Below are 12,194 nucleotides of genomic sequence, written 5' to 3' on the forward strand. Positions count from 1 at the left end.
CTGCCTCCTTTCACTAATGTCACACCATAGTTTTGTTGGGTCTCCCCAGCTTCAATGTGTCCACCACCACTATTTATACAGTTCTGTAGTCTATAGTATGCTTAAAATTTCTACCCACTTTGTAAAAAATGTCCTGTGTATTTTTATATTTTTTTTTTTGTACCTTCCGCTATGATACATCTCTGTGTCCTGGGAGAGAATACAGAAATTCCTGGGGAAATTTGAACGTTGTGGTTGCTCGCGGAGAAGAAAATTTCATTCGACTGTACTCGTGTCAATAGTTATGCTCGAGGTTTAGACATGTTAATATTATTATTCTTTGTCTCCTCGGTCACAGACTTTTTTATAACTGTCTAATTCAGTGGAATATCTAAATGAAATATTTTTGCTATAGAAAAGATAGTAGCTGTTTCTTTTAAATATCACATGAAAATATTACATGTTATGGCATAATAAATGTCATTTTTCAACGCGCTTCATTTCGTCCACCTAAAAATTATTAAACATTGAATTAAAAATCTTCTGATACATTAATAAGATTAAATCTGTGAATTCAAATGGATTATTTTTCGATTAAATATTTTCTGTTCAAGATAAATCATGATCGTTCAAAACCAACATTTATTATGCAACAACCTAATAATAAGGAAACTTCCAAAGCATGTGAACCTTCTGTCCTGATGATCGACGTGTCAATTAATGTAAACGATACTTGATTTAGTCTTCACTGTTGAGGCTTTCAGGTATAAATCGTATCCACGTAGAATTAATTTCCCTCAGGTTTCCTTCGATTACAATACTATCATTGCAAGACATATAATGGGTTCAATAGAAGTTGTACGAACAAGATTAGAGTATGTACATAATTAATTAAGTACTAAATCATTTTTGTTCCTAGGGTATGGCCCAATGAGCCCGCATCCAGGTTACGGTATGACTGGCGTCCAGCCGGAATACCCTGGAAACACTTACACCCCCTACCCCACCGCTGGCTACAATTGCGGTGGAACGTATCCCGGAGGCCCTGTGACTTCCGGTTACCAAATCCCAGCGGGATACACGCCGACACCTTGTTACAGTATGCCGCCTCCGCAGCACACGGTCGGTCCTCTTGACAAACCCACGGGTAAAGACGATAGGTAAGAAACTCAATGATTTTCTTCTTCCATAAATGATAGTATCGCGATTGCTGACCGAACGACGGTTCCGGTTCATCAGAAATTTAACGTTCCGAGTAATGATCAGAAAACAGGAAAATTCTTGTTAATTAGACCGTGACTGTAACCCTTGTTTCTGTACATTTGAATGTTCGCTTTCGGTACCATTGTTGGATAAAGGAATATTAGGGACGCCCATGGGTTATGTCTTTCTAGCATAAAAAAACTTAGGAGTGGTTTTTATGGAGATAAAATACTGTATTGATTTTAAGATTTAAAATTATTTCGTGGTCCTTTTTCGACATATGTTTCACTGACTGGAAAATACTCATAAGTAGACTAAGGACTTTATTCATTTAGAGCATATAGTGCTCTGTGAAATCAAACAAAAGACAACACTTCTGAACCTAATAAGATACTTAAGAAAAAAAAGAAATTCCTATATTTACTTTTGTTCGTCTGAATTACATTAAAAAATGTCATTTTGTATAAAAATCCGCAGTCTACTCATAAGCTACGTTTGATCTAAATATACTTGTTCTTTATCTTCGGACTGTACCAATAATCTCTATGTAAAGAACAATATATTCTTTTTCAAGTAGGTAGCACAATAAATACGATCTTTCAATGGTCTTCCAGTCACTAATCGATTTTGATTCAACTATGTCTTCCGCGAATAGTGTTACCTACTCCACTAATTACTGCACAAACATTATCTTCACTAATGCATGCCTTTAAGCGACAGAATTCAGTTCTTACAAGAATGTTACATCAATTATTTCGAGAGAATACAGAAAATAATAGCCCGGTAAACGACATAGAGGGTGTCCCTAATCTTCGTAGAATCGATCGACGTGGCAACGGGAGAGACAATGAAATCACAATGCAACCCAACGAACATTCATTCTGGTCGATCCACGGTGTCCAATGAGCCGTACGAACGTCCACGAATAATAATACCGTGCATGTTAGCCTCGCGGATTTGGTACTTGCCTTGCGGAAAGGATCGCGTGAATCTCTTTCTCTCTCTCACTCTCTATCTCTCTTGCTCGCGATATATAGTATTATATTCGCGGCTGAAAAGGCACGTAGGCAACGGCGGCTAACGTCGGCGTAGAGGGAGGAGGCGCGGGTCGCGCATACCTACCTCCATTTTGTTAATTAAAGTAATTACTCTTCGTACCGAAAGTGCCAACCTTATTCTAATTGACGTAAAGCTTGGGCGGTATGGTGGAGAAGGCGCGGTTCGGCGCATAAGGTGAGGAGGTGGAGCAAGGGAGTGGGAGGCGGTGAGCTGCCAAGGGTGGATAAGGTCGACACGGGGAGGTGGGGTATAATCAGTTGCCACCGCACTGGATTATGGGGCGAGACCCCCGTCGTCCCATCGAGGTTAGACCCTTGAAATGCACCTCGGATACCTACGGCGCAACTACTGTCCATTTCTTTTCCAATCTCCGCCCAGCCCCTGAATGACATCGCGTACGTTTCGTTCGTGTCACTGAAACTCTTCTAGAGATCGCATAGAGAACCCCCGAAAAGTGTCACGGTCGGGTCCTTTTGTCTTGTCGTGCAAGTTTTGAGAAATTTACTAGAGCTTGACGTTGCTTACTGTATTTGCAGTTTGTTATTCCGGTAGCTGGTTATTGAAATATTGTTAAGATAGAAAGGAATCTCGAAAAAAGTATTCAACTGACATATTTCATTACGATGGGGAAAAATTACCGTATTGGTTGTGAGAAATTTATACATTTTTCATTATCACCTACAGAAATGTACTACGTATTCTCAAAATTTAGAAGTGATATCCACGTAACAGAGAAACAGATTCGTTAGTTTCTACATTGAGGAGAATACTTAAATACAATATCGCCCGAAAGTATGGGACCACGTCTGATAATAATTAAAGAAAGAGATGAAAACTCAATTCAATTAATAAGAATTCTAATCATTTTTATACATATAATTGCAATGAATTTAATCCAATTAGCATGGAGCACAAAAATTAAATTTTGTAGCGACCAACAAAGTTATAAAAAAGTATATGAAATTTACAATAAATCTTCCAAAGTAATGTCAACTTCATCAATAGCCTCTGCATCACAGCCCTCGTTTTGTACCTCGATCAAATTACACGCAGCTCTCCCCATTTCAATTTATCCTTCTGATTACAACTAAATATAAAATCTTATAAAAGATACATGCCCAGGTACAATAGCCTCGCTACAACCCAATATGTGATCGGAAAATCACCTACGATCACCAACAGACATCGGTACAATGTAATGAACGAAGATTCAGGGGGGGGGTGCCAACACAGCATACGACTTATCATTTATCCGAAGGCAGAGGAAAGTGGTTAGACGGAGGTTGGAAAAATACGAAGGCAGAGCATCCGTGGGGCGGGGGGAAAGGGGGTGGTGGTGTACCGGTGAATTGCACTCAAGTCCGCATCCGTCGGCTCGGTTGCCCGGCAATATCGTGGCCACTCAAGGGCCATCGAGGTTTTCGAGGCTTCTCATAGCCGGCGGTAGTTCGTTCATCTACGAGACTACGAGGAGACGAGAAAAAAGCAGAAGCAAACTGCTCTCGGACCTCCGATCCCCGCGTATATATTCCTTCCGCCTCTTCCTCCTCCTCCTGTTTCTGGCTCTTGCGCTACCACCGCCCCCGCCACCGTTGCGCCTCTTCCCACTATTTCTCCACCGGCCGAACTTTTCAGGTTTTTTTTTCCTCTCTCATATGTCGCTATCACGCCGGCCACCATACACACGGCTCTCTCCCTCCCTCTCGCCGCGCGGAGAAGGAAAAGTTGCGAGGCGCAATAAAACTTTCCGTTGCTAGTCCCCCGCTCTTTAACGACGCGATGCGGTCCCCGTGCTCGTACGTTGGATGGCTACGTCTATAATGAAATAACTATAGTGGCCAATCCGTGCGACGAAACAGAACGATTGATTGTCATCCATCGTACGAGGCATCGAAACAACCGATTCATATACGATATAACACGGGAAACGCTTACCGGGTCAGGCATACGAGAGACGAGCAATCGCGTTCCAGAGTGTTCTTTTTCATTGTTGATGTTGTTCGGTGCAGTATGAATATCAGGCGGCACTCGTTGAATTACGCGCCTCGGCCCGCCCCTCGTGGTCGCGATGGCAAGGAGCTGATACAATGCCCCACGTCGTCCTGTGATGGCATGGGTCATGTCTCGGGAAACTACGCTACCCACAGAAGGCAAGGCAGCAGCATCTGGCAATTGACACTGACAATTTTACATTTTACACGACCACCTGCTCCCGGATTGTGTATATTTATTATATTGGTATATTGCGATGCAGCACGCACGCACGCTGAACACATACACGTATACATACTTACATATACACATACACATACAGGACGAGGCATCTGAAACAGGCCACCTGAATATCTTAGCTGTTATTGGCGACAGAAAAAAATGTGTCAGACCACCAACCTCCAATGGTATCGAGAAACACATAATTTGGTGTAAATAGTTTTTTGATACGTGTACGCGTAAAGGTCACATGAAGGTCAGCTTAGTTTTTCTAAACGGAAAGAATTGCTTTTTCACCTATCTTCATAAATAGATCATTACACGCGTCTTAAAACGCTCTACTAGACGGTACGTAAAACAACATGTCTTCCTATTTAAAAAAACGAAGTTGACCTTCACATGATCTCTGCGCGTCCAGCTATCAAAGAACTATTCACATCAAATTGTGTGGTTAAGAACCACATAGACAGAATTTTTCTATCACCAATAACAGCCGTGATATTCAGGTGACCTGTTTTAGGTGCCTCACCCTATATACATATTACGCGTAGACGCAGGAGTATTCCTTAGTACCCCGTTTATATTCGGTCCAAACGCAGATACCTTTAAAGTAGTAAGAACCCACTTTGTGAAACTTCGTTTTTCCTGAAACGTACGCGACGTACACACGTGAACACGCCATGAAACACATATACATCAGAGTATATTCACCGAGAGCTGCAAGATACATAGATGGGTTTACTTGCATCGATGCATATTGGTGGTTCCGTGGCGTAGTGGCTTCTTAAGTGTTTTGTGACACTGATCATTTGTCTAGAATTACCCCACACACCTCCGTCTCCTAGCTGAAACCAGTCTTGTACTTACCTACCCGTTATTGTTGCATATATACATATATCTATATCTATATTATAATATACGTGTGAGCCTCCATTGGTATACAATTAGCTATTTACGTTTAAGCGTACGATGTAACGTTTTCTGTTTCTTGTTTACTTTCTCATCCACGGTCTGTCTATATTTTTCCCCGTCTATATTTTTGTATTTGTGTATCTTGTTTACATACGTAACCCATTTAACCTCGAACGCCCATGTCTTATTGCGTTACCGTACGATATTATTGTACCAAAGTGTGTAGATGAATTCGTGCTGAATGAAGTACCATTTCCAAACCTTTTGACCCGACCCCTACGAAAAGGGATGGCAAAATCATTGAAAACCTTTGGTCACGATCTTTTCGTGGTGATCGGACACGCGTCTACGATGCTTCCACCAGTCTATCTTTGATTCGATACAATTCACATTCGTTTTCATATGCATATAGTATGTATATATATATATACGATCACCGAACCCGCCCGTTTAAGAACCGCTTCGCCAGCCTCGAGTGGGCAGCTTCGTAGCGAACTGTTGTCAATGACCATGTCAGAGCAGAGTCGTTAATGCGACGATGATGAGAAATAAAAAAAAAGACACGAAATGACTGTGAAAATCACGAAGTACCGCATATCCGGCAACGCGTGCTCACTTGTCGACTCGGGGAACGCAGAGAAATGTATAACACAATTGGCAATTGACGAGTTTCACTGGGGTCAGGTGTGAGTGTGCTCCCTGCTCTCCCCCATCAGTGTTCCTAGAGTAAGGCTAACCCTTGTATTGACACGAAACCCGTGTACGCGAACACCCATCGATCGTACGAGCGACACCTCATGAGTGATCCAACTGGAACACGGCGTTGCCATTTGCATGCTATCATATTTATATATAATTACACTTCGTTGATTGCCCGTTTCGACTGTGCGACTACCGGTAGCCATTTTTGATGGGGTGTAAGACTCAACTCAGTCATTAACATTGCTCGAGGGAGAATGAATATCGTTTAACGTGAGTCTTGAGCCTCCCTCGTTGAATGTCTTCGGTCGAACTGAACGCAAGGCAAGTCGTCCAAGAATAAAGCTACGTAGAAGGCTGCCTTTTTGAATGTGATTTTGATGTGTGAGCAGCCCGGGTGAAAATGATCTCGATTAGCGAAATTTCTCATTTAATAGATACAGAAATAATGTTTAATGTAAATTCTTGAGAACCGACGAAACGAGATACAAAAGACCCATCGAGATCATCTTTGACACCCGGAATCGAACGTAAGTACCCGAGAGACTTCTTGGCAACGTCGCGTAAATTGCATGCGATGTGTTGCTGAAGCCATCGTTGGATGTTTCTGAGGTGTGCGTTCGTGGCATTGACCATGGGGATTAATGCGCTACTGATAAATTTCGTAAATCGGACAATCATTGATATTCTGATGTAAAAAGACAACACAAGTAGCGCAGAATCGTCATGGTATAATTCGACCGAGTTTTGAACAACAGACACTTTTGTTTCCTTTGCAGTCTCTCCGGTTGTCCGCGGGCCGATCGTTCCCAGATCCAAGCGCATTCGCAGGAACTGAAATGTCCAACGCCGGGTTGCGATGGGTCTGGTCACGTGACCGGAAACTACTCGTCTCATAGAAGTTTATCCGGTTGTCCACGGGCCAACAAACCGAAGAGCAAGCCACGAGACGGCCAGGACTCTGAGCCACTAAGGTCTGTCTTTATCGATATACCATCTGTCTTAATAACACGATCCCTTTTCATCCTAACTGCTTTTAACTGTCGGATCTCTGCGCAAGATTAATATCCGAACCGCTGAGGAATAAACTCCGACAAAATCCTCGAATAGTCGTATCTTATCTACAATCAGCGCAATTGACTCGGCCAGATCTTATCCGCGCCTCACTGTAGAATTAACCAAGAGAGATCCCAGTCTCTCTCTTGCAAACTCTACAACTTGTTGTGTTGCTCGTAATCGCGATCTCAATTTGTGCTTTTGTCGCGTTCGCACGTTGCACGTAGCCCCGTGGTTATCTTCCCGACCACATTGCACGTACCAAGATCTTGGAGGAGACCCGAAAATGGAAACTCGGGTGTAACCCTTTTGCAACCGTATCCCTTAACCCCCGGTGCCGTTTCCTAACGCGAAGACGAAGACGCTGACTAATAACTAGCGGTTTCCGCTCATTTCATGCCCGCTCTGTGTGGATGGATGGTATGGTGTTGGTAATGGTGGTGTTGGCTTTTTGGACTAGCAGATGTCCAATCCCTGGTTGCGACGGGTCTGGCCATGCTACTGGCAAATTCTTGTCGCATCGCAGGTAAGACTTTCAGTCGTTTTAACGTGATCTATTACTTCAAAAGTATCGATTTTTCGTAAAAATCAGAATGTTATATAAATTCTTATTCTACATGTTCTATCAAATCTTATTCTATATGTCAAATCTGAGTAAAGTTGATCCTTTTGAAGGAAACAATTCTTTTCATAATGTGTATACCATCTAAGTAACGCTTTTTCATTTTTTCAATTAATCATGTTATAGTTACTAACGATGTCGAATTATATATTCTGTTTATATTAGGTTGTACCGCATGAAATTACTAATATTCGAATAGTTGATAATCAACCGTGATTAGTAAGTCAAATAAATTCTACCATTATTGTGCTTCTCTATCTTTTTTATTATTGAATTATTAAATTATACTACGTGTGTCAACAGTATTGTTCGAAAGAAATAATTTCGAATACTTTTCCAATCTGAATTCAAATGAGGTCATGCCTGAATTCAATTATAAAGTCATGCGTTAATCGCGAAATTCAAAAAGATCACTCTTTGTGTTATCTACGAAACAAAATATTCCCTAAACGAGAATAGGTAGTTGCAGGGCACTTCCAATTTTTATAAAGATGAAATGTCTCGGCTAATATATCGTTCGAAGAAAGCTTTTAATCGATCTATCGAAACAGCAATGTCATATAGTACAACCTAGTATATTCTTCTGTCACATAAACTCTCCATCAACTTCTTTCTAACTTGCTTTTCTCTAAATTCTGACATTTCTTTACTTCGGTTGCGAACAACACGTTGGTATCGTAGTCTGACCATCAGCACGTTTAATCAAGCCTGAAGTGTGTTTTAATTTTGGTATCAAAATTTCGGAATAAATATCTACAATTTCATTGTATTATTTTATTCAAAGTTTTACATCAAAGACGAGACAGTTTAGATCAGATTGCAAAATATTACTTTATGACCTAATGAAGTCTCCACAATTTAAGCTCAAAAATGGAAAAGAACAAAGCAAAATAAGTATCTGGTGATACCCATTTCCAAAACAAAGAAACAAACAGCAATATCAACTAAAGGAATACAAATACTAGATTCACGATCCTTAGTTCTGACCTGATGATAAGATATAGTGGTAAAAATAAGTGAACGTTCCAACTGTGCTAACACCGACGATTCCTGTTGCAGCGCTTCCGGCTGCCCGATCGCGAACAGGAATAAGATGCGAGTATTGGAGTCCGGTGGTACGGTGGAGCAGCATAAAGCAGCTGTCGCAGCGGCGACCGCGATGAAGTTCGAGGGTGTCAATTGTCCGACGCCAGGCTGCGACGGGATCGGCCATATAAACGGTTCATTCTCGACACACAGATCCCTATCCGGCTGTCCCATAGCTGGTCACGCGGTGAAGAAGCCCAAGTTCGAAGACATGTCGAGCATGTACAGCAAAGGAATCGCCGGTGAGGATCAAGCTGCTTCTGATGTGATCGATGTCTTCGATTATCGATGCCCACCGCTGTTAATCGAAGAATAAGAGAGAAACCTGCTGCCGGGCCGGCTCCGCGTGAGGCGAGTCGATGAAGTCGATGAATTAAAAAATAACAAAACAAAACAAAAAACAAAAACAAAAAGAAAGAAAATTCAATTTCGAACAAGCGAATCGGAGACTCTATTCACGTTGAGCGATGGACCCGATGTCGCGTTACATGTGATTGCCTGCCATTAACGACGATGTCGAAGAGAAGCTCTGAAGTAGGCATGATCATCATCCGAGTTTGCCTTTTATTATTTTCCACCGTTTCCATGTCGTACTCGTTCAAACGTGTACGGGGAACGAAGCTTGATAATATTGGATTAATGTTTCTCGATGAAACGAAACGGTAAAGCATATAGATAATTGGACGAGTCGACGCCTAACACCGTGACAAAATTATTGGAACCTTTATTTGTAAAACTTGTGCATATATGGACCCGTATTTGATCCTGTGCTATGCCATACTCTACTCTTCACGCAATGATGTGCTGTCATACCAACAAGAGTAACCTTCCTCCCTCTTCCCACCTCCAGTTCTGTCTACCTTGTATATTCAGTTACATTTTTCTTGTTTCTCGTCTCTATGTTTTTTAAGTGTCACGTTCAGTTCTCGCTCCCACCGTTCTTTTCTCTGAGATATTAGGATCCAGGTGTTTCTCGAGCCACAACACGCCGCAAAACGTAACAGAGACGAAAAAAAAGAAAAACGTCGTACCCGTGAGATACACCTGAACTGGACGTATATACATATATATACCCGACATCCAATTAGTTGTGTCACTATTCGCCTCCTCCAGTATACGGAATTCGTCCTCTACCATTTTTCCCAATCCACGGCGCGACATCCCGTTCCCCAACGATGATTATGTGCAAGAGAAACGAACGAATGTAAAGCCCAAAAGTAAACAGAAAAAAAAGCAACCGTATGTCATAATAATGAAAAATAATATATTCTGATTTATTCTGGGATCACGATCAGCTCCTTTCCTGTCATTGAGCTTTGAGGAGAACATTTACTTTTGAAGGTAAGGGACTGACGTACTCGCCATTTGTTTTCTATGTGTTTTCGGTGTTACATACAAAAAAAAAAAAATCCACACACCAGTAACTTTACTTTTTACGAGATGACGTACCGAGTGTTGGCTCGGCCGATGTGCTATCTCTGAATCTGCTCCGTTTCGATCAGCTTTCAAACGAAATATAAAATGTTCATATATTTCACAGCCGATGGAAATATTGAAAACGTGAAAAAGGCCAGCACTCGGTGTCTCTCATTTTTTTCTTCTATCTGGTATGATGGCACCTCACGCTACCTCGAAACACCCTAACATCGATCCCTGATCATGTTCTGTTCCCGCGGCACTCCTGTCGGGTTCGTGCGCCCGTCTGACGAAAATATCCATAAGTTCTTGTAAACGCCTCTGAATCTCTGTATCACGTCAAGCACGAACCACTAGCAGAAGAAACCGTACCGATCCCACATTTTAGACAAAAATCCTCATGCAGCGACTTGGGACATATATTATAATTATTGCCTGGCAAACGATATATATATACATATATATATGAATAACGGAGATTAACAAGCCTACGATGACGCTTCTTTTTCGAAAAAAAAAAAAATAATAAAATAAAAAAAAAATGTTCTCCCTACCGGGCCCAACCCAAATCGCTGTCCGAAGCTTTCCCGGCGCTATTTACATGCTCGCCCACATTTCTTACATTTTATTGTGTATCTGCAGGGTGTTACACAGAACTGGGACGAGCGTTTTGTACTTTGAAAGGGATCGATTCATGGAAAAGTGTGTAAGGCGAAATTGGATGGTTTCTAATGCTCTAGCTTCCTGTATCACTATTATTTGTTTATACGCATGCATGCAGTTGCAAAATCCTCAGATGCACATTGCTCGGAAATGGAAACTCTCGGGCTTCTTTCAAAACGCTATACAACACAGCTTTATGTATATGTGTACAATGAGAAATGTGAATTCATTGTACCCTCTATCGGATAGACGTAACGGTGATCAATTTAAGATCGTTAAACATACGAAGGAGACATTCAAATGATCCTCCATTACTTATACAACTACCATCACATCAATGACATGGTCTACTCTATTTATCGAATGATTTAACATTCTTTAACATCGTGATTAATGAAAAATTACATTGAACCGAGGGGGACGAATCTCCATTTCACAGATATGTGTAACTTCTGAACCAATAACAGTGATACAATCTGCCAGAACGTCAACCAATTTTATATTACGCGTTTCTCTTCAAATTTCAAAAACCGCTTTTAAGAATGCGAACCCATTCCAATTCCGTGGGACACCCTGTATATAAATCCCGCACACCTGTTAAGAAAACGTAATCGTACATTTCTCTCTGTAACATCGAGTCGCTACCACGCAACTGGATTAGGAGCTCTAACGGGCTTCGGTCGTGATTGGGTTGGCCTTCTGACGGTTTCCGTCGACAGTACCCGTGTCCTCGAGATCGCTTGAACTAATTTTGAATCAATTAGCTGGTAAAAACTGTAATTTTCCTCGAGGACACGCGGTCACAGAGGAAACGGTTGGAAACCGAGAAAACGATGTGTGCCCGAAAAGACACGGATTAGGCTGTGTTAAAAGTGGACCCCTGTATGTCCTTATATTCAGGAGTGGACACCAGTGGTCCGGCTCATGGGGGTGCGGTGGGTACGGGTCAGGGTAACACGAGTGGTGGCGGTACCGCTGGTGGTCAGGGCGAGGATCTCTACACACTGGAGGCCGAGATTACGGAGCTCCAGAGAGAGAACGCTCGCGTCGAGTCGCAGGTTCTGCGCCTGCGCTCCGATATCACCGCCATGGAGAATCAGCTGAAGCAAGGTGAAAAGGTCAGTACGGTTTTGCTCAGTCGGTAATCGATTATTACCGTGCGACGATAGAGGAGACACTCGGATTTCCGGTTATGAATAATGTAGAGAACGACTGAATCCATGCTGGAGCTTTCAGGTGTCGTTTATCATTCGGCTTCTATTAATCAGTATCTAAAATCCTTGTAACT

General features: G+C 42.0%; 1 protein-coding gene across 1 annotated transcript in view; it reads left to right on the top strand.

Annotated features, from left to right (window-relative positions):
• Positions 1 to 12,194, top strand: part of LOC107185863 — a 50,508-nt gene that overhangs the window by 37,823 nt on the left and 491 nt on the right. Inside the window, exons 12-17 of the mRNA XM_015573634.1 lie at positions 899 to 1,139; positions 4,251 to 4,391; positions 6,843 to 7,037; positions 7,583 to 7,645; positions 8,801 to 9,069; positions 11,807 to 12,024. Coding sequence (XP_015429120.1) covers positions 899 to 1,139; positions 4,251 to 4,391; positions 6,843 to 7,037; positions 7,583 to 7,645; positions 8,801 to 9,069; positions 11,807 to 12,024 — 1,127 coding nt within the window. The remainder of the gene's footprint in view (positions 1 to 898; positions 1,140 to 4,250; positions 4,392 to 6,842; positions 7,038 to 7,582; positions 7,646 to 8,800; positions 9,070 to 11,806; positions 12,025 to 12,194) is intronic.

This window comes from Dufourea novaeangliae, unplaced genomic scaffold (genome assembly GCF_001272555.1).
Source record: "Dufourea novaeangliae isolate 0120121106 unplaced genomic scaffold, ASM127255v1 scaffold56, whole genome shotgun sequence".
In the NCBI taxonomy this organism is placed as follows: Eukaryota; Metazoa; Arthropoda; class Insecta; order Hymenoptera; family Halictidae; genus Dufourea; species Dufourea novaeangliae.